This window comes from Pteropus vampyrus, unplaced genomic scaffold (genome assembly GCF_000151845.1).
Source record: "Pteropus vampyrus isolate Shadow unplaced genomic scaffold, Pvam_2.0 Scaffold133, whole genome shotgun sequence".
NCBI classification, from domain to species: Eukaryota; Metazoa; Chordata; class Mammalia; order Chiroptera; family Pteropodidae; genus Pteropus; species Pteropus vampyrus.
In genome coordinates, this window is record NW_011888914.1 from 3,541,955 (window position 1) to 3,568,883 (window position 26,929).

The window sequence follows — 26,929 nt, forward strand, 5'->3', positions numbered from 1 at the left end:
AAAGTCCAGGACATGAGTCAAAATTTGCTAGACCAGGGACTCTTCCAAGGCAGGAACATTCTTCTGAGCATCCGTGGATCTCTCCCACCCCAGCCCCTTGCATATACTAGGTGCTCAATGTTCCCTACAGAGGTGCCACCTTGAGCCCCAAGAGCCTCAGCCTCAGCTTCCTTTCTCCTCCTCCCCTCCCACACCACCTGCTAAGCTGCTGGCACCTGTAGGATCTGGATCACCAGTCTGGTCAGCTGGTTTATTTCTTATTGTTCTTGTCAAAAGGAAGTTCATCCACGTGATTTTTTGCAGTATCTAGAAAGGGTGGGTACAGTATGTCCTGTGGTGAAAAGCTTGTGGAGGAATGCAGGTTTTAGTCTCCCCCCACCCCCACTGCTGCTATTCCTATGTGAGAATTGCCCTCTCACACTGTGCCCCTCAACCCCCGCAAAAGCCTTGAAACGTTTTGAGATGTGTTATTACAGTCTATGCAAGGAGACAGAAGGAGATGACCATGAATAGCCACTGAGTGCGTTATACACCTGAGACCTTTTCCAAAACACTGCAGAGGAATTTTTATTTAATCTAGGCAGCCACAAGGCATGTTATGTTTTCAGAAACATTTATATCTAGGTAGGTCTGATTTTTTAATATTCTTGGTCAAAAGCACTTTGAACCTTAAATGCACACTAAAAGGCAATTGCTATGGTGACTGCGCCTCTGCAGTGCATTTCTCTTGAGTTTTCTTCTTTGGGTGCTTCAGCATCCACCGGGTGTCCTAAGAACGCGGCTCTGGGTAGCTCAGGCGCAGCAATGTTAGGGGGATAGCCCACTTGAGACTGGAGCCCTCCCTCATGATTAAAAACTGGAAATGTGCGCCCAAGGTAGGGTGTGTGTGTCGGGGGTGGGTGGAGGGGAGGTTCTCTGGGTGTGCAGGCCTCCAGCTCTCCTGCCTGTGCGGGGACCACGTGCAGAAGCGGCACGTGGGGGCCCTTGGCGCGCAGCCGCGGTATGTGCTTGCACCCAGTCCCGGGGCCCCGGGTACCGGGCGTGTTTCCGTGTGCGCTTCTGGGTTGGCCGAGGGCCCCACGCCGCCCCGCTCCCCCTGTGAGTGTGTGTGTGCGGCCTCAGCCCAGTGCCCGCCGAGCGGTGACTGCGCCCGGGAGAGCGCGCGCGCGCCCGTGCGGTGTGTGTGTGTGTGTGTGTGTGAGTGTGTGTGTGACAGTGTGTGTCAGGTGACTTGAGTCACGCAGTCTCTCCCTCCTCGGGGAGGAACTGCCGCGCTCCCGCTGAGTCCTCCGCCGGTAGGCGGGCGGGGCGGCGAGGGGGCTCCGGGCGCGCTGGGAACCGCGGGACCCAGACCTGGACGCCGCTCGCCGGGGGAACTCGCGGCCCCCGCCTCCGCCGGCTCCTGCCACGCTCCAGACAAAACCCCAATTCAGAGAGGTTGCGAGCGGCAAGCGAGGAGGCTTAGCCCCCACCCGGGAACCCCTCCTCTCCCGGGACGGCCAGCCGTGGGCGCAATGAGCCAGGTGCTGGGGAAACCGCAGCTGGAGGACGAGGACGACGACGAGGAGGACGAGCTGGTGGGGCTCGCGGACTACGGGGACGGGCCTGACTCCTCGGACGCTGACCCGGACAGCGGGACGGAGGAGGGAGGTGAGCGCGGGGTCCCCCGCCCCTCCTCGCCCCGCGCGTCCTCAGCCCGCACCCAGTCCCTTCCCTCTGTGTTTTCCCGCCCCCGGCCGGGCCAGGCGCGCGGGCCGCGGACTTGGAGCGGATCCAGGAGAGCGGAGTTGCGGGGTGGGGGTGGGGGTGGGGAGGGGCGCCAGAGGAGGGACCGCAAGCTGCAAAATGGGGGAGCCCGAGTGCAGGCGACGATGGGGAGGGATCGGTGGGGAGAGCAGAGAGAAAGCGTCTGGGCAGGAGGAACGTGCGCTTGCTGGCCCCTTCCAGGGCCAGTACCTCCCCCACCTCTCATCCGAGCTCTCGGCAGGGTCTGGGGTTTGGGGAGGGAAGGGAACCGCCCGGCTCGCCCCGGGACCTCTCCCTGATTGCTGCTGTTGAAGCCGGGGTCAGATGTCGTGGCTAAAAAAGGCAGCCGGTGGCAGCGTGACTGGCAGGGTCGTCGGCAGCTGCGGGTGTCAGTCTTGTCTCGTGTCGTCGCGGGAGGGGTCCTGGGGCCGCCTAGGTTTGCGGCTTAGGACACCGGTGGAGCGGCGGGGAGATGCACCAGGTGATAAGGGAGTCGCCGAGTGGCCACAGGTTTCCTGGGTTTCAGGCAAACATGGTTGTTAGGACACCTTATCTACGCTCAGTGTCACCACCTGGACATGGCAGTGCCTTGCCCTGGAGTGAGCGCGGGGCCGGGGGGAGTACGTTGCGACTCAGAAGCAAACTGTGTTTGCTATTGAAGCGCGATTTAACAATTGTTCAGCCTGTGGGGGCTTTTCTGCAATTAATTCTTAAGGCCTAAGAAAGTTGAGAGCTTTTTAGGATTCCAGAAGGTTTCATCTTTTTTCCCTTCCAAAGCAAGGAAAAGCCTTTTATTGTAAGGTCGCTCGGAAAGGTCAACAGAAGGAGGCCGATAAACATAACATCTAGGTGAAGCTGTATGCATCCAAAGAAGGAACTAACTTGTCAATTTTTGACTTTGAAGAAATTGTGTAAGGGATAAAAATACCATGGTGACTGTTGATTTTTAAGAACTTCTATTAAATTAATTGAAGCTATTTTAAATTCCCTATACAAAGCTTTTCTAGGGGGAAAACAGTTTTCATTATTTTGCATATGGTAGGTGCTACATTCAATGAACCAGAATAGGAAGAAAGTTAACTAAACCTGAGCATGGTAGACGGGAGAGAAGCTTTCCAAGTCACCCTTTTTCATCATGGCCTGTCTCCAGGGAGGATTTGTGCTAATTCCCCATTTGCTTAAACTGGAGTGTGCACCTGTGCACTTCTCTCTTCTGCACTCTACATAATTGGTCCCTTAGTTGAGCACGTGGTTACATTTTTGTAGATAAAGGCGTTCAACCCTTTTGTTGGAATCCCTAGGGCTACCTTGGTAATTAAATTGTTCAGTCACTTCATTATTATTCAAATTGCTTTTGTTGGCTCCTACCTAGATTCTTGGGAGACTTCAGAGAGGTTCAGAATGGGGATGTGTTTGCAAGATGTTTGAAATGGTAGACACACAATAATAGGGTGTATTTGTGGTACTCTAAGGAAAAAAAATGAGAAAAGAGACTATATCCGGGAAGAAAAGCCCTGTTAATTTGATATTGCTTTGGGGGCCAGAGAGATTCCAGGAAAAGCACAGAATCTATTCTACATCTCTTTAAGGGGGCACTTTTAAAATTTGATTTGGGGACTTGAAATTGTAGTGAAAGTAAAGTTTTGCTTCAGGGGTGGGATTTCTCGAACAAAGGGCTTCCACAGAGCCTGGTCTTGGATGCTCCCCACTGCTCTTAACCTAAAGGCAAACCTCTCCCAGAACTTATTCTTTTGATTACTTAAGTGATAAAATCCTCCCTTGTGAGTTCTGGATCATCCTGGAATCTTGCTATAAAAGTATCGAGTATATTTATGTGGTAAGAGGAGCAATAAATGAATTCTTGCTCCCCCAAATATTCTCAGAAGACTTCCTCTATTATCTCAAGCTCCTGTTCTTTCCATGTGTTCCTGGCTTTGATTTTGGGGTTTAGGCCTGAATATAGAATTTCCATCAGAACATTCACTCTCTAGAGTTGCAGATAGGCTCCTTGGTCAGCAGTTCTAGCAAAGACTGTCCCTGACAGCTGTCAAGTCAGTTGATATGGCCCCGAGGAATCAGGATGAGGAGAGAGGTTGAGAGTTGCCACTTCCATTCCTGGGACCTTAAGGTGCCACCAAAGGTTCATCCCGATTTCTAATGGGCCCTGGGCATGTGTTGCATTATAATCCTTTGTTACTTTGGGTAAAATTTACATTTACTTACTCTCAAACTTAGAAAAACATGGAATGTTGGGGAGAAAAAGGACTGACTTACTCTGAGGAAAGATGAATATGGTGCACTTTGAACCATAAACAAAGCTTTTCTCTAATGAACCTTTCTCCCCCTTCACCTTCCTAATGGACTTGATTTAGTGCCTGTATTCGCTCAGTGGAGACTTGGCACTTCTTCCATGAGGTTCAGAAATCTACCCTGATTGGTGGGATGCAAGACTGACAAGCATTGCTGTGCAAAAAATGTGGATTGAAGGTGGATAGTGTGATTTTTATTTTCCTTAGTCTTATAAGGAAACTTTGATCTTATTTTTAAATTGAGCATCTTGTGAGTTTTCCCACATCGTGCTAAGTTTGAAAACGTAATGCTGCTAAGGTGAGACTTAAATTGCACTTCCCTGGTCTGCACTTAAAATTTTATTCCGTGAATACCAAGAGTGTTCCTGGGTATTTTAGTGATTTTTTGACACATGGATTTTTAAATCTGTAGTAAATTACTGTACTTTAAAAACTATAATAACAAGGAAAGCAATTAAAAGTTCATATTTAATCAAAAAGCGAGATTGTTTTTTTCTCCAAAGTCCCAATATTTAAAGGAAACTTGGCTAAGACAGCTGCTCACCCACAGTTCAGCTAAGTGTGGTCTTGTTTCCATAGCAGCCTGAGTACTCTCTTAGGGTCTGAGGAAGTGACAGTTTAGGTGGTTACTGGAGGCAAAAAAAAAAAAAAAAAAAAATTCCAGGGACAGCAGGTGTTACACCCTGATGGGTGTAAATGTGGTGAATCCAGCAATTCACATTTGTTAATCATTAGTGTCAGCTATTTTTTTCCCCTTAAAATGATTTAAAGATTATTAGTAAATTCATTTTCTCATTGTTCTTTGAGAGTAAGCAGAGATAATTGTTCTGATATGCCAGATGACTTTTCTGCAGCTACAACATGAGCTACAAATGAGCAAGGTTTAGGAGAGGGTCAAGTTCACAGAAATGTAAGTTTCTTTCCTTGTAATTCTGCCTTTTTCAAAAAGAGTTGAGATGACTACAACCTTGGCTGTAGCTAATCTCTTGGGTTCCCTTCTGGCCTGGAAATATAGAGATACAGAAGATTTGGAATAGATGGAAATACAGAATAGTTTAAAATGGTGTGACCAAAGTCACACCTGAGGCACAGTGCTTGTTTGAATGCATATAGTTAGAGAACATATTTTTATATCAGGTGCTTTGTAAACATGTTTCAGTGATTCATTGTATCATAGAATCTTGATTCTCTGCTCTTATGAGAAATCTCTCCCATTTAAATATTAGAACAGACATAGGGTAGTCTAATGGATATAAGAGGGAGAAACAGCAAGTTCTGGAGTTCGGATAAAGGGTATGGCTCTGAGTTTGAAAGATAAGTTTTTTCAGTCCCCAGGTTACCTTGTCTCTTTCAAAGTTCACTCTCTGCTTTATTCATCTCCCCACACCCATGGTTATTGTTGGTAACATAGCTTTCACTTCTTACCATAGCCACTTCTTTCTTGCTCTTTTTTCTTCTCTACCTCCTTTATTCTTCTTTATCTTTTTTTTTTTTCTATCTTCTTTATTCTCCCTCTTCTGCAAAAGCCTTGAAGCCCTCTTGTGATAGTGGCTTTCCCTGGTTTTGCTGTAACACTCAGAGCAAATAGGTTTCCCATTCCTGGCCTAAAACACACAGGGACCCAGCTGACATCTCTTGAGGGAAGACGCCAGCTCGATTTCTCAGTGTTTAAAATAGGGACTACATAAAACCAACCTCGATCATTCTCAAAGTAATTGTTAAAAAAAAAAGTTCACAAGAACACTTTTCCCTTCTTGTTGGAGCATTGGTAGATCAGAAAACATTAGAAATATTATCTAATATATATGTAAAGAAAGTATTTGTAGATGGAATCGTGTTTTTTTAGTTACTTGCCCCGATGTGAGATTTCATAAAGATTTGGTCCTCGCATATAAATAAAAATAAATAAAAATCACCTTTATGTCTTTGAAAAGATATGTTCTGTTTACATTTGTTTCTCCTTACTAAATAGTTAATCAAATGGACAGTGAATCTTCATGATTTTTCTATAGTCTCATTAATGGTACTATTATGCATATATTTAATTCCCTCTTGGGTTGGAATTTCTTACTGAACTCTTGGGTCTTAAATGTATAAGTTGTTTTATTGATTGAAAATTTAAAGGACCACAGATAATGTTGCAAATAGAAACAAACCAGAGGCGTCTTCCTAAAACCATAAGTAAATAGAACCTTAAGCCTTTGTTGAACCCACTGAATACTAATAGCTAAGAAATTCCAACTTTCCCTTAAGACTGAGTGAGCCTTTCACAGTAGTCACATTCCATAAAAGACCCTCTTCTTACCTAGGCTTGGGCTGGGAACATGTGTGTGTGTTTACATACATACATGCTGATAGCGACTGATAGGTGAAGAAATAAAGACTCATGGACATGTACAGGGTCACACAGCTGGTAAATGGCAGAGCTTGGACTTGAACCCCAGTCTGGCACTAACCTAGTATTTTTTAAACCATTTTACTTGCCATGAGATTGCTACCATGTTACTCGAATTCTTTCACTAAATCTGTGTTGTATTGTCCCATTTTCGACCTGTTTAAAGGTGTTACCTCTTGGAGAATTTAGTTATAATAGCTCTCAGTTGTATAATACATCAGAATTTATGAAGTACATTTCATATGATGTCTCATTTTCCCTTGAGCTCAGGAAGGCAGGGCCAGCCTTGTTAGCATGTGTGTGTCGGGGCGGGGAGGAGGGCGGTACACATTGGCCTTCAATTCCCATTTTCCTTATTTCTGGCTCCTTTGTTGTGATATTCCCAGCCCACAGATCAGCCAGGTGTGGCCCAGGTGGCCTTGCGGCTCAAGGTGCTGCTCCATCTTTCTCTCCCTTCTGTATTTACAAGGCCTACTGGTTTTTGATGGGGCTCTGCCAGTTACTGATTAATTAGCCTGCGGGGGTTAAAAACTGATAAGAGCCACGTTAGATGACTCCTCCCCATAATGCTGTTCCTTGAGTGATTGAGTTTCCCTGGCATGTCCAGTAGTCTAGTTTACAAAGCTGGATTGTTTGGGGGGAAATTTGGCACTGACAGGACCCAGTGCAAAATAGGTAAGAAGTATGTTCATTGTTTCTGATCACAATAGATAAACTTTACCTGGGCATAAAGCTCATTCTCTTGATTCCCAAGCACTGTTTGGGACCAAAAACAGTTAACAAATTTCTTTTGAAAGCTTCAGTTAATTTAGCTTCAAATTCTGCTCACTTTCATTCAGTCATCCCAACCAGCAAACACCTATTGAGTATTCATTGTGATAAGCAGTGAGGCTTCAGTCTTTAACTCTGTAAAGAATAAACATGATCAACTTGAGGATTAGAGATGACACTGCATGCTATGCAGGTGCTCAGTAAATGGTAACCACTTGGTGGTAAGAGGTTGTCACATGCATTGGTTTGAGCTACTTTATGGTGGCTAAGGCTAAAACCTCTCAAATGTGCGCTCACCCTAAGCCAGCAAGATCAGGGACAAAAAGGACCATGGACAGCCTCGGCAACTTCAATTCCCACTTCAAACCTGTCTGCAACCTCAGTCTTATGGCCTTTCTGAACCCCCAGATCGTTTTCTCAACTGAGCTACAGGCCAACAGACATACCAGACCAACCACTTCAAATAAGTATCCATTCCTTCTCATTTCCATGGGTCCGTGCCTTAGTTCTTTCATTTCTCATTTATGTCCAAAACAACTTCCTACTGCTGTCTGGAGGAAAAACTTTTCTTCTGTTCTCTTAGGTTCTGAATTGGGGGCCTGCAAATTAAACCAACAAAAGACAGATTAACAAGAGAAAAGCAGGTTTAATTACGTGCATGAGAGTTCACAAAAAAAATGCCACTCAAGGAAGTAGGTAGAATTTGGGGCTTATAGAGCACCTTAACAGAGGATGGGGAGGGACAGAGGGATACTTCTGGGAGAACAAATAACTTCTTATAAGGGGGTGGGAAAAAGGGCACTAATGGAAAAACAAATGACTTTTTGGAAAAATGAATGGGCCCATTGAAAAATAGTAGGGCAATGTGATAGTTTTGTGACCATGTCTGTTTGGGTGTGATGCCAACTTATCTTCTGGTCTCAGTCTCCAAAAAGAGAAGATAAGAGTTGCTCCTGGGAAGGAGATTTATGACAATTGAGTTCTTTTGGGAGGCTCTGCTCTAGGCAAATAAAAGATTTCAGGAACCCAATTGCCTTTTGCTCAAAATAATTTTTATGCCACAGTGGCTTATTCTAGACCTCTTCACCGTCTCCACACTGACCCCCTCTAGGGAGTCTGTTTTCCAGTGAACTTTCTGAAGTGTAAATCTGATCACATTAGTCTCCCCTTAAAATCCTTAGTGATTTCCTCATGGCTTTCAGAGTAGAATCCAAACTTCCTAGCATCTCATTCATGAGCTATCCTGTTACGTCTCTATATTGTATTTTGTGTGTATGTATGTGAGGGAGACACAATAAACAAGTAAACAAGAAGACACAAAGTAAAAAGACATTATTTCTTATAGTGATAAGTACAATTAAGAAGACAATAGGCTTATTAGGAAGCGATGGGACCTGGTTTAGATCCATGGAGAGGTAAAATTGCCCCTGTGCTGAGGGGAAGCCTGCCAGGTGCAGGGAGGATCAGGTCCAGATCCTGAGGTGAGGAACCAGAAAGCCTGTGTGGCCGCAGCATAGGGAACTGTTGGGGAAGGTGAACCAGGCTTGGGATGAAGAGGGTAGCCCACACAGGGCCTTTTGGGCAAGAAGATTTTATTCTAAATGCTTTGGATTTTATTCTAAATGCTGTGGGAAGCCACTGGACAGTGCGGAGCCTTTTCTTGCCTTTAAACTACATTCCCTAAACTCCAGGAAGGCCAAAAGCTCTTCCTGGCATGACCTTTCTCTCATTCATCTCTTATGCCTCCTCTTCTTTAAGACTCAGATGTTGTATTTCTCCAGGGAGCCCTCTCTCTGAGCCCACAACACCTAGCTAGCAATGAATTGTCAGTTTTTCTTGTCTATTTTCCCCTCTAATCGCTCAGGGATGAATCTTTTCTTTGTGTCTGCAGCCCCTGGCTCAGCCCTGACAAACACTTGGCAGACTTTCAGGGAACCTTTATGAAACAGAACAAACTGCCCTCTTGTAAATTTCACCTCACTCCTGCAACTTCCTCCAAGCCCTGCTGGAACTTTTAAAGAGCCCTCTGTGGGGTTCCATCTAGCCCCAAATCCTATAGTTCCTTTCTGATTTCCTTTTTTTTAAAAAAAACAAAAAACAAAAAACATACTAGCCCTTTTGTTGCCCTTTTCAAAGCAGCGATCATCCTTCATTCTCTTCCATATTTTCACCTTTCTTAGGTTGTTCTTGTAAAACTTGAGTGAGTAGGTGACACTCAGGGAAATGTTGGTGGAGACAGCCCAGCCATCCCCAGGAGGCTAGGAAGTTAGGGTGTTCCCTGTCCTGATGTAAGCCTCCTGCTCACAGAGTGGAATGAGACTCTCTGAGAAACTCTGAGAAATCCCAAAAGGTTTCAGAAGTGGAGATACTTGAGGGAAGAGTGGAAGAGGATTAGAGGGGAGATTTTTGTCAGCAGTCCTTTCTGAGGTAAGAAATCTCCCCTGATTAATAGCAGTGCTCAAAAAAAAAAGTGCATTTATATCATGAACCACCACCCACATATGTATAAATAAACTCAAAAGAGTTTCACTAGCAGTATTTACTCTTATTATGCCTGATGTACTCTGATATGTTCTAGTCTCTTCCTTTTTCACTGTTGTGGTTACTATTTAATGCCATCTGATTGGCGGCTAAGGACTCCACCACAGTCCAGCCCTGTGACCTTGGGCAGGTTCCGTCCCACAGATTCCTCAAGTGTAAAACAGACTTGAACCTCCTCGTGGGATGGATAAAGTTTGTAGAAATGTCTAGAGAAGTCCCTGGTACACAGTATATTTCCATACACACCAGCTAAGCGTGATAAAGTGAATCTGCATGAGTCAAAGAGGTCTACACAGTTGATGGTACTCTTGCTGATCTAGTTGCCATTCCCCAGTTGATTACAGATAGTGGCCTCTGCTTGAATTTGGCAGGGAAAAGGAAATACTTCCATCTGTGTGTGTGTGTGTGTGTGTGTGTGTGTGTGTGTGTGTGTGTGTGTGTGTGTGATGGCTGTTTGTGTATTTCGCTTCCCAGCTGCTCTATGTAGGCAAACATTGCATATACAGCCCCTCCTCTTCATGGTAGTTCCCATCACTCCCCCACTCTCCCAGGGGGAATGGGTCCAGCCTCCAGGGCACCAGCATGGATGATCATGGCACACAGACTTGCAGACCCTGCCGAAAGTAAGTTAAAATCTACACCAATATCCAGCAGTTATAAATGGTGAAGAAATAAAGACATAAACATTTAAATATGTTTTTGTGTTTGTACATAATTTAACGTGGAGTTTTGCTTTATTTTATTGAAGGCAGTGTTGCACAGCAGAAAAAAAAAGAATGGATAGACTTTGGACGGGCCAAACCTCAGTTTGAATGTTACTTGACCTTCCTGAGCCTGTTTCTTTACCTGTGAAATGGGGAGAATAATATCTATTCTTCAAAGAGTGTGAATGGGATGAAGTATGTATAGTACCTAGTGCAGTGGTTGGTATATGGAAGGCACCTTTATAGGTGGTTGCTCAGAGTTTTCATTGCATGCCTGTTGCACATTGTGCCTTTGCTTACATTTGGGTTCCCCTCTCTTGGAGGGCTTCCCCCACTCCCAACCCCATCCAGATCCTGCACTGCTTTAAGTTTGCATTCCTAGCCCTTGTCATCCCCTGGGTTCCTCCCCACAGCCCACTGGGCCTTTCTCCCCTACTTTGCATTGATCTAACACTGTTTGGGAGGTGATAATGGAGCAACTATAGCTCTTTAGGTTTCCGTTCTTGTCCTCGAGAGTACATTTTTTAAAATAACTATGTTGAGGTATAATTGCCAAAATGCATCTTTTTCATAAGTTTTGTTATGTGTGTATACCTGTGAAACCATCACCATGGTCAAGAAGAACACACATCCATCACCTCCAACAGTGTCCTGGTATCTTTTAGTAGTCCATCCCTCCGACCCCTCTTACTACTGCTTCCATTTCCTAGGCAGCCACTGATCTACTTGTTTACAGTTTTTCGAACTTTGTGTAAATGCAATTATAGAGTATCCTTTTTCAACTAGCTTCTTTCACTCAGCATAATTATTTTGAGATTCATCCATATTATATATATCAATAGTTTATTTTTATTTTTTTATGTTGCTCAGATACACCACAATTCACCTATTGATGGACATTTGGGTTTCTAGTTTTTGACTATTACAAATAAAATCATTATGAGCCTTCGAATACAAGTTTTTGTATAGACATATGCTCTCGTACCTTTTGGGTAAATACCTAGCAGTAGAATGGTTGGGATAATGTAATAGATGTATATTTAACTTTTTAAGAAACCACCAAACTTTTCCAAAATGGTTGTATCATTTTACATTTTCAGTAGCAGCATATGAGAATTATAGTGTCTCCACATTCTCGACAACACTTGTTACTGTCTGCTTAATGTTAGCCATCTCAGTGGGTGAATGGTAGTATCTCATTGCAGTTTTGATTCATATTTTCCTGATGACTAATGATGTGTTGGGCATCTTTTCATGTGCTTATTTACCTTCCATAAATCTTCTTCAATGAATTGTCTGTTCAAATCTTTTGCCCTCCCTGCCTTTTCAGTTGGATTTTGTTTTCTAATTAATGAGTTTTTAGAGTTCTTTAAATATTCTGGATACAAATCCTTAATCAGATATACGATTTGCAAATATTTTCTCCGAATTTGTGGTTCGTCCTTTTTTTTTCTTTTTTAATTATTTAAACAGTGTCATTTGAAGAGCATAAGATTTTATTTTAGTAAAGTCCAAGTTACCAGTTTTGGGGGAGGGTGTCATATCTAACTTTGCCTATCCTAAGGCCATAAATATATTCTAGAAGTTACATAGTTTTAGGCATTACAATTAGGCCTATGATTTGTTTTGAGTTAATTTTTATATATTCTGCGAGATATGGATTGAAATTCTTTTTTGGCATATGGATATCCAATTGTTCTAGCACTCTGGTGAAAATGATTATCCTTTCCCCATGGAGTTGGCTTTTCATCTTTGTCAAAAATCAGTTGTCTATGTATGTGTGGGTTTATTTCTGAACTCCCAATTCTGTTCCAGTGATCTGTTTGTCTATCTTTGTGCCAGTACTACCCTGTCTAGACTAGATTTTAAATTTCTCCAAGATAGGAACCATGTTTTACATATCTTTTTACATGTCCAACCAGCAGGTTACCAAGCAACTATATATATAGTATTGAAAAGAAAACAGAAACCTTAATACGGCCATTTAAAAAGAAAATGTGGAGTTGAATTCACAAGGAGTGTTTAATATTTTGAAACTTGTGTTTGGCATATAAAATCACGAAAATATAAAAGATTTTCAGTGAGCTTGTATATCTTTGAAATTTAACTTAAAGGTCTGAATTTGTGAATTAAAGCATAAAACTGTGTCAGTTGTCTTCTGATCCTCTCGTAATCTGTCTTTCATGGCTCCCTATACTTTAACTTTTTTCTTTTTCAAAACTAATTTTAATTATATATGTATGTGTTTCCTTTTAAGAATAGAACCCAAATCCCATTAATGATTTCCCTAAATCCTCCCCGCACTCGTGCTTTGCTGTTTGCTTGCATCCTTCTAGACCTTTTTCTAATATTTTCTACTGGTTTGACATGATTATTTTTAAATTTAAAAAAAGATACAAAACTATGCTTTTCTAACAAGAACCAGAGTGTTCTTTTACTTACCTTTTACCTACCTGTTTTTCACCAGTCTCACATGTCTACATTGTCAGGAATTTTAGTGTTTTTTTTTTTTTTTTAACACCTACAGCACCTGGCCTTCCTAGGAGGTCTCCCATCCAAGTACTAACCAAGACCGACCCTGCTTAGCTTTCACGATCAGACGGGATCAGACATGTTCAGGGTAGCATGGCCATAGGCAGGAAGTTTAGTTTCTGATTTCTGTTTAAAAATTTAAAGTCAATACTTATTTAAAATTAATGCGTTTCACTAGAATTTATTTGTTTTCCATTGCTTTTTGCATTACACTATGTATAGGGTGTATTTTTTCTTTCAGGAGTACATCCTTAAGTAATTCTTGCAAAGAGATTAAGCGGGCAATAAACTTTCTGAGTCCTTGGATATCTGAAAATGTCTTTACCACCTTTGAAGATTAGTATGGCTGGGTATATAAATCAAATTCAAAGATATTTTCCTCCTGTCCTTCGAAGATCCTGTTCTATTCTCTTCTTCCGTCTCGTGTTGTTAAGATGTCTGATGTCTTTCTTGATTCCTTTGTTGGTAATTGTTTTCTGAATTTGAAGGATTTTATTCTTGATGTTTTGAAGTTTTACTATGATTATCCTAGGTGTGGATTTATTTTTGTTTAAATTTCTCCCTTTTAACTTGTGGGCCTGTTCATTTTGAGTTTTATTTTACCTTAGTTTGGGGAAGGCATATCTATTTTTTAGTTAAATATTGCTTTCCCCTATATTCTGTATTTCCTTGTTTTGGAACTTCTTTGGCAGGATAATGGAACTTCTGAATCTTGTTCCTAATGTCATTTTAGCTTTTATTTAATATTTTTCAGTGCTTTATCTCTTTATGTACTGCATTCTGAGAGAATTTAATTTTCCAATTCACTGTTGTCCTCTTTATCTGTGTTTATTCTGCTTTTCAATCCATTTATCACTCCTGTCCTACAATTATATTTTTATTTCCAAAATCTCTAAAGCTCTTTTTCATGACTGCTCTTATTCTGAAACTGCCTGTTCTTATTTCATGAATGTCATAGTGTCTTATCGCTGTTTCTTCTAATTACAGTCAACTTCTGTTTTAAAAATTCTGTTAAATTTTTAAACAGAAATCAGAAACTAAACTAAACTTCTGATTCCATTGTGAACTCTATTTCTCCAAGTGTACATTCCTCCATTTGTTGAGTCTGTGTTCTCTTCTGTAATCTTGGCTTTCCTCAAATGTTTGGCATTTGAGGAAATGTCCGGAGGGAAGATGATGCAGCTTCCACCTCTTGAAATCCATACACATTGTAGTAAGAGTTAGGGAAGAGTTGGAGGGCCGTAGCATGGTTGCTCCCTGTTCCTTCTAGGCATCGCTAACCCCTGGGGCACTGCTTTCTCTCTCCTACCCAAGCTTCTACATTCACTGCTCCCGCCTAGAACATATTCTAGAGTATGCGTAGAATGGGGTTTGGTAGATGGGCAGTGGTGCACAGAGTTTATCTGCTTGACTCTTCTCACTTTGATTCTCTAAATAACGACCCTGTTGGTTGTCTTCTTGCCCTTTCCTGTTTGGGCTTACACTAGTTCTACCTTCTGCAGCAGAATCTTTCCATTCACATCAAAAAAGGGATGCAGGTTCCTGCTTCAGTCTGATCTTTGTGTTTCTTAGGGAGTTCTCAGTAATTCGTCATCTTGAGTTTTCTTTTTGTTTCACGCTCAGCTGAGCTTGCAAATACCATGTTTATTTGTTCATCTTTTTATTTTTATTATTATTTTTAGGGATTTAGTATGGGAGGAGAACACTGCAACATGTTATATCTGATATTTTGAAACTGAAAGTTCTGGGGTTTTTTTCCAATTCATGCCCTGGTTTTGCTAAGATTGATTGAAATGGTAATACTGCAAGTGAGTAGCATATAATTACTGATGAAGAAGAAAGCTGGTGACCTTTTGGGTTGTTTTTACTTCCATACACTGCTTCTATTGTATATCATCAGCAATTTGTTGGATTGGGTTAAGTCGAACTAGAAAGGTGTGTGTGAGTAGGATGGGATGAGATGTCGCTTATAATAGAGTACTATCAGTATACATCGCACCTGCCTACTTTATTCAATTATTGTTTTACCCAAAATGTGTGTATTTACCTATACCTATTACAAATTCAAATATCAATATATAATAGTAAATGAAATTAACTAAGATATTATCAAGTATTAATATGTTTTTTTTTTAATTGTTACAATAGGGAAATAAAGGATTACTTTTCAGTCTCTATTAGATTAGGCTTAGACTGGGATCAGGGACTGAGAATGACATAAAAGGTATATAGTTCAGAAGGAAACAAAAATAAATTTAGAAAAACAATTTATGTACAAAAATGTATATTTGCCAATATTCTGCCTTTTTTCTTAAAATATTGGTTTCCTTTCCTGACCTTTCTCCAAGTTTTATACCAGGTCTTTTGTTTATTATTTATTTTGGTCAGTCATGAAGCTTTTTTAAAAAAAATTGAGATATTTTACATACCGTAATAGTTGCCCTTTAAAAAAAATACAAATCAGTGGTTTTAATGTATTTAGAAAGGTGTGCAATCATTTCTCCTGTTTAATTCCAGAACATTTTCATCACTCCAAAGAAACCACATACCCATTAACAATTACTTCTCGTTTGCCTTTCTCTTTATCCTCTGGCAACCATAAAGTACCTCTTGTCTCTAGATTTGTCTATTCTGGACATTTCATATGAATGGAATCAAACAATATGTGTTGTGTGTCTGGCTTCTTTCACTTTCATTGTTTATTTGTGTTCTGGCATAAGTCAGTATTTCATTCCTTTTTTTATGGCCGAATAGTATTCTATTTTATGGACATACCACATTTTGTTAATCATCAGTTGATGGCCTTTGGGTTGTTTCCACTTTTTGGCTATTATGAATAATGCTGCTGTGAACATTCAGGTATAAATCTTTGCTTGGATATATGTTTTCACTTCTTTGACTATATTCCTAGGAATGGAATTGCTGGGTCACATGGTGACTCAATGTTTAACCTTTTGAGGAAATGCCAAACTTTTTTTTTTTCAAAGCACATCATTTTGCATTTTCATCAATAGTCTATGAGGATTCCAATTTATTCACATCCTCACCAACATTTGTTATTGTCTTTTTGATTATAGCCATCCTAGTGGGTGTGAAGTAGCATCTTATTGTTCTGATTAGTATTTCTCTGATAGCTAATGATATGGAGTATCTTTTCATGTGTTCTATTGCCATTTGTGTATCTTCTTTGGAGAAATGTCTGTTTAGATTCTTTGCTTATTTTTTCTTCTGTTGTCCTTTTATTGTTAAATTGTAAAAGTTCTTTTTTATATTCTGGATAGTAGACCTTTATCACATAAGATAATTTGCAAATGTTTTCTCTCGTTCTGTGGGTTGTCTTCACCTTCTTGATAGGGTCCTTTGAAGCACGAAAGTTTTTCATTTTGATGGAGTCCTGTTTATTTTTTCTGTGGTTACTTGTGCTTTTGGGGTCATAGCTAGGAAACTGTCGCCTAACCAAAGTCAGCAAGATTTACACCTATGTTTCCTTTTAAGAGTTTTATAAGTTTACTCTTAAATTTAGATGTTTCATCCATTTTGAGTTAATTTTTGTATATGGTGTGGGAACTCTATTCTTTTGTTTTTGTATATCCAGTTTGTCCTAGCACCATTTGCTGAATGGGCCTTATTTTTAATAATCATTTTAGATCCTTGACCTCATTTTATTATCATATCAGCCTTACGAGGTTTTTATTGTCATTGTCAACTCCACTTTAGGGACTTTGAAACTGAGTCTCAGAAGCTAAATATCTTGTCCAAGGTCTCACAGATCAAACCCCAGGTCTTGTTGAATCCGGGCCCTCATGTTTAACGAATAGATGATACTTCCTTTGCTTCTCTGAAATGTACACACTCTTAGTCAAGTAGGAATACTGCTTAGAAATTAAGTGGTTGTCTAGGACTAAAGAACATTGTGTAACTAACACTAGATGTTTCAAGAACAAAGAAAAAGAAAGCCCTACAGAGTTTTGAGCTTTTATACCAATTCCTATTTTTATCTAGTAATACCTAATACCTCTAGGACCCTTAGCAAAGCATTTTACGATTTAATTTTCATTACCAGGGACAAGAGCAATGCTGACGTTGAGACCTTTCTGTGATGATGACCATATTCTATATCTGCGCTAATCTTGCAATGATTCTTGAACCTGAGGAACTGAATTATTTTTATTGTGGTAAAACATACATAACTTACAATTTACCATTTTAACCATTTTTCAGTAAACAGTTCAGTGACATTAAGTACATTCATAGTATTGTGCAAACCGTCACCACCATCCACCTCCAGAACTTTGTCATCTTCCCCAATAGAAACTCTACCCGTTAGACACTAACTATTCATCCTCCCTCCCACTCCATCCCTGGAAACCACCATTCTACTTTCGGTGTCTATGAATTTGACTGCTCTAGGAACTTCATATAAGGAAGAACTGGATTTTTAATTTTAGTGAATTTTAATTTAACTAGTCATATATGGCTAGTGGCTTCTTTACTGGACAGTGCAGGCTTAGAGAGGTGTGCCTCTCACAAAGTTCCCATCTGCTTTTTAATACATTCTGAGTCTGAAGCATCTAGAGCATGTCCATTTTCTAGGCCTTTGTGGCATGCGAGAGCTCTGGCCAGGAGAGGGTAACAGAGAGGCGTAACTCAAATGAACAAGAATTTCTTTAGTGCATAGAGACCCTGATGATCTTGGTAAAGAAGGACCTTGCTCTGAAATGCTAACGCTGGATTCTTTCCCTAGATGGTCTGCTCTAGGAAGTCTCTACTCTTCAACCTCTAGGTTCCCTACTCGTGATGTGGAACTGTACAGGTTTTCTGGCTCTCTGGGATGGTGTGATAGGTAGTGAAACAGCATTGTCTAGTGTTTTGTGCATACTAAAAGCTAACCCCTCAAGGAGTAGGCTGATATACTTAGCACTTTCCATATTTGGGAAAGTCGCATTGTCAGAATCATTAATCACATCTGAAGTGGAAGTGAAACTCCTCTAATTAACCGCTGTGAAAGTATCTCACCCTCATTCTTGTTTTGTGGTTTCTCCAGTTCTGGACTTCAGCGATCCCTTCAGCACTGAGGTGAAACCGAGAATCCTGCTCATGGGTCTGAGGAGAAGCGGCAAGTCATCTATTCAGAAAGTTGTCTTTCACAAAATGTCTCCCAACGAAACACTGTTCTTGGAGAGCACGAACAAAATCTGCCGGGAAGATGTTTCCAACAGCTCCTTTGTTAATTTTCAGATTTGGGACTTCCCAGGACAGATTGACTTTTTTGACCCTACATTTGACTATGAGATGATCTTCCGGGGAACAGGAGCACTGATTTTTGTCATAGACTCCCAGGTAAAGCTCAGTCTTGGGTTCCATGGGACTGTAGGCCCCTCTCCCCCACATATGCAGCCTCCCCCACCCCTCTGGGTTCAAACAGTTTCCATTGTAATGGTTTCAGTTTGGTCTTTAGAACTGGGAATAGGCTTTTCTACCAAACAAGCAATTTCTCATTTGGGGCTCTCAGGGTTTGCAAAGGAGAAAAGGCGCCCTCCATGCAGCCCTGACCAACAAGCAGTGATGATAGGGAGCTGTGTATCTGTGTGCATCTCAGCGAATCGCAGACCTAGGAAACCTCACAAATGGAGGAGACCACCATACAGGCCAAGGACAGCAAATATGTGTCCCCCCCCTCTGATACTCTTGGTAGACATCTATAAAAGATCACAGGTTCCCTGCAACAAAAGTATGTATATAAGTTTACATTTAAAAATATTTACTATTTTCTATGAAGCTGAAGTTCTGGGTGAAAATTTTTTTTTCCAAATTAAATTATTATAATTATTATTAGTACACAATTGATTAAGACAGCATACCTACTGTGTATTTTATAGGTAAATATTAAATATAAAAAATGAAATTTGAGATAAACGTTTCTTTTAAGAAGATGATATTTTTCCACTTAGTTCATATATCGATGCTTGAATAAGATAGGATTTGGCATCAATTCTATTTTTGTTTTTGTTGATATAGCTATAAGCATTGAGTAACTTGTTCACATCAGAGAATATGTAGATATAGGCTGAATTTGGATAGAACATTCACTCAATTACTTAAACTCCTTACAAGTTACATTCCCTAAATTGCCCAGTTTTCTATCACGAAAAACTATTTTTAGTAGTTTATCAACAGACATACTGAAAGCAAAGAATTAGAATCCCCTTGACTGATGAAGAGCCTTATTACCCAGGCATTAGAGTCATTCACTTTATCAGTTATTCAAACCAGCCTTCTGAATGGTCTCTTTGGCATCCTGGGCCTTTCTCCTGTTAAGTGAGAACAGGGCCACTTAAAGGGAGAGAAGGAAAGGAAGCAGCAGGACCACAGGTGCATCTCAGGTAGATCATTATAAGAAGATACAGGCAGCAGGATTGGGACATTGATGCTCTTCAAACTCTCCATGTCCAGGTGTCTTAGAAAATGTCCCTGATGCATGGCTCAGCCTGAAGGCCCTCCCAAGGGCTCTCTTTTGCACCTGTAGGAGAATAAAAGGCAGTAAGTCCTACAGGAATATGCTAAACCAACTCTAAATTCAGGCTGAGACATTTTCCTGAAACTGTGGACCTACAATCAAACAGGTGGGCCCAATACTCCCAGCCCCAAGAGGCACCAGTGTAGTTGAAGGGAAGGGATGTGAAGACTTAATAATAATGGTTCTGAGCCCACGCTTGGAAACTGTTCTCTGAGAAGACCACTGAAGCTTGAGAGCATCATATATTCACTCATGGAACTAGGTGACTGTGTAATATAATAATGAAATTTTCAACTAAGCCTTTTTGTTCCAAGTGACTGCACTGTGTACTCCTAGTGTAGTTGTGGGAGCTTAGCCAAATGGTTAGAAAGGGTTCTTTCTTTTTTGGTGGGGTGTGGAGCGGGGAGACTTTAAATTCCAATGCCTGATCTAGAAACAGCAGTGCCTTTCCACCCTTGGACCCATCCAGCAATGCATGCTTGTAGACGCTTGCATCAGGTCCAGAGCCTGCTGTCAGTCACTACTTTCCTGGCTGTCCCACTTGTACTGACCTGTTTTCTGGCCCATCTGTGGCCTTGGCAGGATCCCCTGCCTTCCTGCCTCAGGCTGCCAGCACCATAAATCAGGGAGCTTGTTGCTGGAGAGGGGCAGCCAGGGTGTGTACACGTTGCTGCATGGGAGGTCAGGCTCCAGGGATGTCATGCTCATCTATCTCTTCTAAGCTCCATTTTCTCCCTAAGTCACGTGGCCACTGTTCTTCAATGGTTGTTGAACTAAGTAGGGGTAGCATTGCATTACATGTGAGTAAGTAGATTCCAACCAGATGACTGATCATTTTAAGACAGTGGCTCAGTAAGTACTTACCTTAATACCATGTTATGGTTACATAGTCATTTGCATTTATGGAATTCAGATTTCCAAAGCAAATCTATCTCAGTTGTTTGTACAATGGCTGTAATATAGCTACTTGCCTATTTTCAAATTGCAACCGTATTCTGGTTTTAATTCTACCTGAACATAAAAGAAGGCCTTCAATTTGGGTTGGTAAATGTGTTTTTTTAATTTAATTTAATTTTACTTTTAATTGAACTGATTTAAATTTTTTCCCCGTCTACCTGTTTTTTAGCCGTAGGGCAAAGAAAGGTATAAGAATGCCTGCACAATGCATATTTTTAAGTTACACTTTTAAAAAAGAGTAGGAAAACCATTGTCGAGCTGTCATTTACTAAAAATATATAAAATTAAATATATAAAAATATAAATATGCATAAATATAAAATAGAAATATAAAAAATATAAAGCAAAAATATAAAAACATATGAGATTAAATAAGCAGTTTTAGAGTTTGTCTACTATGCTTTTCTATTGGATGCAGACTGTAAAATCATATTTGTAGGACTCTTTACATGATGTGATTACAAGCGCTGAAAAGAAGAGCACACATTAGGGAAGTATCTTGGCAACACTTGAACATCATCCGTTTTATTTCTAAGCAGTGCTCTGTTGGTCTGACACCTCATATTTTTATTTTTTGCTTGTGAATTCCTCACTGTCATAGGATTGCCAGGTAAATCTATCACCAAAGAGAAAATATGTCCTCACAGAATGTTGTAAAATAGAATGAAAGCATCAAGAATGATTTCCCGCAACCTAAATGTGTGACACCATTAGCCCCGCTGCCAGCAGAACCCACAGAATGTACTACATCTCCAGGGCCACCCTTGGCCCCCCTGAAGCCATTCCATATGTGCCTTGGGACACACATGTCTATAATTCCTAGATCTAATTTTGGATTGAAACTAGGCAGTACATTTTTTCTTTACTTTTATTAGTCACCGAAGATGATAACAAACACGGTAGGAAAAATCATCGACTCTCTGCTCTAATAAACTGAGTATTTTCTTCTTTTTAATGTAATGTTTAGTCCTTGTAGCTCTATACCGCTTCATCAGTTAATTGGTCATCAGACCATTTTATATGCGTGACAGGGAGATTAGTGCAGCGATTTCTCATAATTTGAGATTGTGATGTACCCTTGACATTGGCTAGCTGCTCATAGGCATGTCCCCTTATCTGCCCTCTTCAGTTAAAGACATAAGCAACAATACTTTTTTTGAGGCGTAATATACATACAATAAAATGCCCTCATTTTAAGTGCACAGTTTATTGAATTTGAAAAACGTATACACCTTGTAACTATCTCACAATCAAGATGTAGAATATTTCGACCACCCCAAGAGCTTCCTTTGTGTCCTTTCTTGAGTAGTCCCCCAAACTTCAGCCCCAGGTAACTGCTGATGTGCTTTCTGTCACTATAGATTAATTTGCTTTTTTTAGAATTGCATATATGTGGAAACATACAGTAATAACTTTAGTTTTTACTTGAGATTTTTAAAGGTATTTAAAAAGGGCTGCAAATCATTCATCTAGAATTTTTCCAGAATGCTCAATCTACTATCCCAGTGTCCATTATTTGTCTTTAATTTTAAACAACTCTTTAGAGTTTGAGAGTGAGAGATTACATTTGCTGTTTTTCTCTCTATCATTTCTTATTAGTATCTTTAACATTTTTATTTATCTAGAGACTAGGAACACATGTTTATTAATTTAATATGAGGAATAGAAGAACACCAAAAAAAAAAATCCCCTGTTTTATTGGCTTTCTGTATTTACCCAGGTTTGAAGTCAGAATGGGGAGTGGAAAGTCCTTTAAATTCTGTCCTATAGCTCCCTTTCCTTTTTTTTGCTATAAAAACAAGACCTGTTCATACCCTTCAAATTGGCAATAATGAAGAGACCTGACAACACTAAGTATTGGTGAGGGTCTGTAGCATCATTGGTGCTCTTACATTCTATCTAGTCAAGTTCAAGGTGCTTATTTCTATGACTCAACAGGTCAGCCTTCAGCGTAAGCCCTAAAAAAACTCACAGTCATAGATTCGTGTAAGAACTAAAACATAACTGGAAACATTCTGAATGTGCATCAACAGGCAAATATATAATAAATTACAGACCATCCATACAATGAAATTTTATAGAGCCATTAAAAGGAGTTATGCACTTCAGTGTAGTGAAATTCTGACATAATGTTGAGTGAAAAAGGCAAACTGTAATTTGTATATAGCTTGATATTGCTATAAATTTTGAGACAATGTAAATGAATTCTGTATGTTGTTCTTCAAGAATGCATATGTACGTAGTAATGTATAAAGAGATGACTGAGAATAAACCCTAAACTTGGGATAGTGGTACCTCTGCAGGATGGGTGGGTAGAGTAATGGGCGGTCTGAAAGGATGGGGAGAAACAGACAGGGCTTCATTCAGTATCGAATGTTTGATTTTTTAAGCAGAGAGATATTTGTTATATTATTATGTAGATATTATCTGTGAGATGGAGAAAAAAAGACTTTTGTGTTATTTGGGGCAATGACTATAGACCAGGGGGTCAGCAATCTTTTTCTGTAAAGGGCCAGCTGGTAAATATTTTAGGCTTTGCAGGCTATACTGTCTCTGAGGAGTTTGTACAGAAGAGAACCACTCAATTCTGCCATTGTAGTATGAAAATAACCATAGGTAGTATGTAAACAAATGAGTGTGGCTGTGTTCCAATAAAACTTTACTTACAAACAAGGGGCATGGGTCCAGTTTGGCTGCTCCAGACCAGTGGTCCTTAAATTTTTTCCTCCTGGCTCCTTCTCCGTCTTCCTAGAGTTCCATCATATTTTCATTTCCAATTGTCACAGTTCACCATGAAACTCAAAACTCTGGGAGAAATTGCATCCTACAGAAGGTCCTAGGTGACCTTTGTGAATTTTCAGTTCACAAAATTGAAACTCTGATCTTGATGACTGTCACCAAATTAATCATAACTGCCTACAGCTGTGTTTTTCTGCCTTATTTTTTCATTTCTTTGTTAACAAAACGTAAGTTTTCGACCTTGAATTCAATGAAACCAGTTTTTGGGCTTTAGCAAAATATTTTTGGAGGTTGTACCCAGATGATTTCCAGATAAAGAATGTATGTGGGAAGGAGGAAAAAAAAAGGTTACTTGTGAGAGGAGGTGCTAGAAAGGTTAGTTAGCTTGATTGGGGGGAAGCATTTCACAACATCTATGTATATCAAAACATCACATCGTACACCTTAAACATATGCAATGTTTATTTGTCAAGCATACTTCAGTCAAGCCGGAAAGAAAAGAGTGTATGTGGAAGGCAGCTTAGAAGGGTTAGGAAGCAAAGCAGGTCCCCTAACAGGAGTGTGCCTTTGTTCCTAGGATGATTACATGGAGGCCCTGGCCAGGCTGCACCTCACAGTCACCAGGGCCTACAAAGTGAACACCGACATCAACTTCGAGGTGTTTATTCATAAAGTGGATGGTCTGTCAGATGACCACAAAATTGAAACCCAAAGAGATATTCATCAGAGGGCAAATGATGACCTTGCTGATGCTGGATTAGAAAAAATTCACCTCAGGTGAGAACAGAAACCCTTCAGGGTTCACTGTAATGAATGGAAAAAAGCAGATCTGGGGGCCAAAGATACCACAAATGGTTTGGCATGGGCATTAATTTGCCCTATTGTTTACCCCATTCTGTACTGTAGACATTGGGATTGTATTTGAGAAAAGCAAGGTTTGCATGTGCTAATGCTAATCTTCGGGAAAAGTTGTGGGGTTAAAAAAACTTTTCTTGAACAAATGGTCAAAGCTAAGGTATTTCCCCCATTTGAAAAACTTGAGACACAAAACCCATGAATGCAATCCAGGTTAATCGATGCTGAAGTTTATAGTTCTTGATAAATATGATAGTATCTATAACTCTGAAGATAATTCAAATAGAAATCCAAAGGAGAAGCAGTTTTCTATAATTTTTTGTGGGGTGCTATGTGTATTATTCATTTTGCAAATTGGAAAATGAAAAAATTAAACACTTCAATATGAGTAATAGAACCATTACTAATCTAAGAGGCATGTGTACAGATGATCTGGTGTGCATTTTCTCGAAGAATGTAAGGAAGTTAGTATGGACACATATGATGCATTTTTAAGCTTTCCAGTCCAGCAAGTCAGTAGATGAGAATGGGCACATTCCTTTCTTGCTTTTGGGGAGTTGGAGAGGAATGACCTGTTAAGACCTGCTAATTTTTCATCAATATTGTTTTGAATTCTGAAGAGGGCTAGATTGTGTGTATAAGAAGTATAAGTACAGAAGGCAGGGTACTGGCATTATGACAGAGCCTAAGCAATCTATTCCTCTGTCAAGGGGAAAGTGTGATGAAATATTGTTTCCTCTTTCAGCTTTTATCTGACAAGCATATATGATCATTCAATATTTGAAGCTTTTAGCAAAGTGGTTCAGAAACTAATTCCGCAACTCCCCACCCTGGAGAATTTGCTGAACATCTTTATCTCAGTAAGTAAATGATATCATCCTGTTAGCATCATATGTAGAATTTAAGAATAACATTGCAAGAGTGAAAACAATCTTATTTCTGCTTCCTATTATGGCATTTCAGGTCCCTGAAGTATTTACTTTTGGAGTTTGCTCCTACAGGTTGTTTTAAATTTAAAATTTTAAAATTTTAAATTTTAACTCCTTTAAAATTTAACTCCCAAAATGGATTCTTGTACTTCACTGTATAATTGGAGTGTTTATTCAAGTTGTAGGCAATCATTCAGTGTTAATAGAGCCTTACCAGAGGTAGGAAGCATAAAAATTGGTTTTGGTGATAAGATATATACTGTTAACATTGAATGATGTGCTGGCTGAATGAGTCCTAAACACTGCTAGCTCTAGTCACGTTCCACAGAGTAGAACTGAGGCGGACCTGTTGGTTGTACTCACATTAATTCTCATTCCATGATTTTGAGTTTGCTTGTTCACATTTTTAAAATTTATTTTTTAATTTAAAATCAGTAAAGTTAGTGTTTGTACTTGTCCTTTTTCCTAACTGCAGGTACACATCTAAGTCAGGAAACACCACTCAGTTTGTTTACCTACAGTAAATAATTTGTGTTAATTAATTTCACTTTTCATTTCTTATGCAAGTCCATTATAAAGAAGTTTATGACAATGACATTTAAATTTTAATAAAATGGAGCAATGTAAAGTTTTAGAACTTCATCTTTGCTCATTAGTATTTTACATTTAGGATGGCATATAAGTTTGCGCAGTGATGACCTGATCTGAAATCAACATCTTTTTGTTTCAGAATTCTGGAATTGAAAAGGCATTTCTTTTTGATGTGGTCAGTAAAATTTATATTGCAACCGATAGTACCCCAGTAGATATGCAAACCTATGAGCTCTGCTGTGATATGATCGATGTGGTTATTGACATCTCTTGTATTTATGGGTAAGTAAAACATTTTTAAAGGCTACAGTCGAGCCATACTTTTCTTTCATAACCTTTAGACATTTTGCATTTACTTATTTGATTTGTTTTGAATGACTGAGGTCTATAAATAAATATTGCCAATTAGCATGTAATAATAGCAATTATTGGGTAAATGCCTGGCATTATGCTAATAATATCATTGCATACATTATATCATTTAATTCGCTACTAATCCATGAAGCAGAAATTACTATCCCCACTTTAAAGATGGGAAAACTGAGGTTCACACTGGTTAAGTTTCTATCTTATGCTCATATGGTCAATAAGGGATGGAACTAGAATTTGGACTCAAGCCTAACTGATTCCTGGTTCCTCTACTGAAAAACCTGTCATCCTATCATAATACCTTATGCACTTGGGAGAGACTAATAGGATCCTTGAACTCTAAATAAATATCTCATATTAACAATAGTTCGTTATCTCCATTACAGGAGATGGCTGTATATGTTTTTTTAAAAAATATACTTTTGATTGTGTTCTGTTGTGGCAGCAGAGTTATAAGACTAAGCAAACAACATTACCTGTTTATTATTATGTCTTACATTCTTAGAAAACAGAACCTTCTGTGCACTTAAAATGATATAAAATAAGGAATGGAGGAAATTGATTGTTACCAGACATAGAAACAATTCCATATAATTACAAATTTGCTGAAGGGTTGTTATACAGTGTGATTGGGTGTGAACTATTTTGTCTAGTTAAGACATCAAGTTGTTGCTGGTCTATATTGGATCTTATATCCTTATCCAGTCATTGATGAGTTTAAGCTTTTGTTCATCTTCCTCTTTCCTTGCTGGCTGTGACCTGCTTTACACAGCCTCCTCTGTCAGTCAACTTCTGTGAGAGTCTCGTCTCACCATTTCTCTCTTCCACAGGCTGAAAATCCTTTGCCCACTCAGTTCCAATTTTCTGTTATCTGTTATACACACATGCACACACAGTCCCATTATGGAAAAGGGAAAGTGATACTTCACAGGGCTATAGTGAGGATGAACTATCATTAGGTTTCACTTGGTAGA

The 26,929-nt window shown here is 39.9% G+C and overlaps 1 protein-coding gene and 1 pseudogene across 3 annotated transcripts in view; one reads left to right on the plus strand and one right to left on the minus strand.

Annotated features, from left to right (window-relative positions):
- The first annotated feature begins 847 nt into the window (after positions 1 to 847).
- Positions 848 to 26,929, plus strand: part of RRAGD (Ras related GTP binding D) — a 38,030-nt gene continuing 11,948 nt past the window's right edge. The window contains exons 1-5 of one of the 3 annotated variants that reach the window (XM_023534830.1): positions 848 to 875; positions 18,043 to 18,338; positions 23,789 to 23,988; positions 24,812 to 24,926; positions 25,726 to 25,868. In XM_023534830.1, the coding sequence (XP_023390598.1) occupies positions 863 to 875; positions 18,043 to 18,338; positions 23,789 to 23,988; positions 24,812 to 24,926; positions 25,726 to 25,868 (767 nt within the window). In that variant the 5' untranslated portion in view covers positions 848 to 862. Of the gene's footprint in view, positions 876 to 1,082; positions 1,651 to 10,339; positions 10,386 to 18,042; positions 18,339 to 23,788; positions 23,989 to 24,811; positions 24,927 to 25,725; positions 25,869 to 26,929 lie in introns of those variants that run through there. The other 2 variants (XM_011367358.2, XM_023534829.1) reach the window with 2 other exon arrangements.
- Positions 12,985 to 13,103, minus strand: LOC111744365 (annotated as a pseudogene).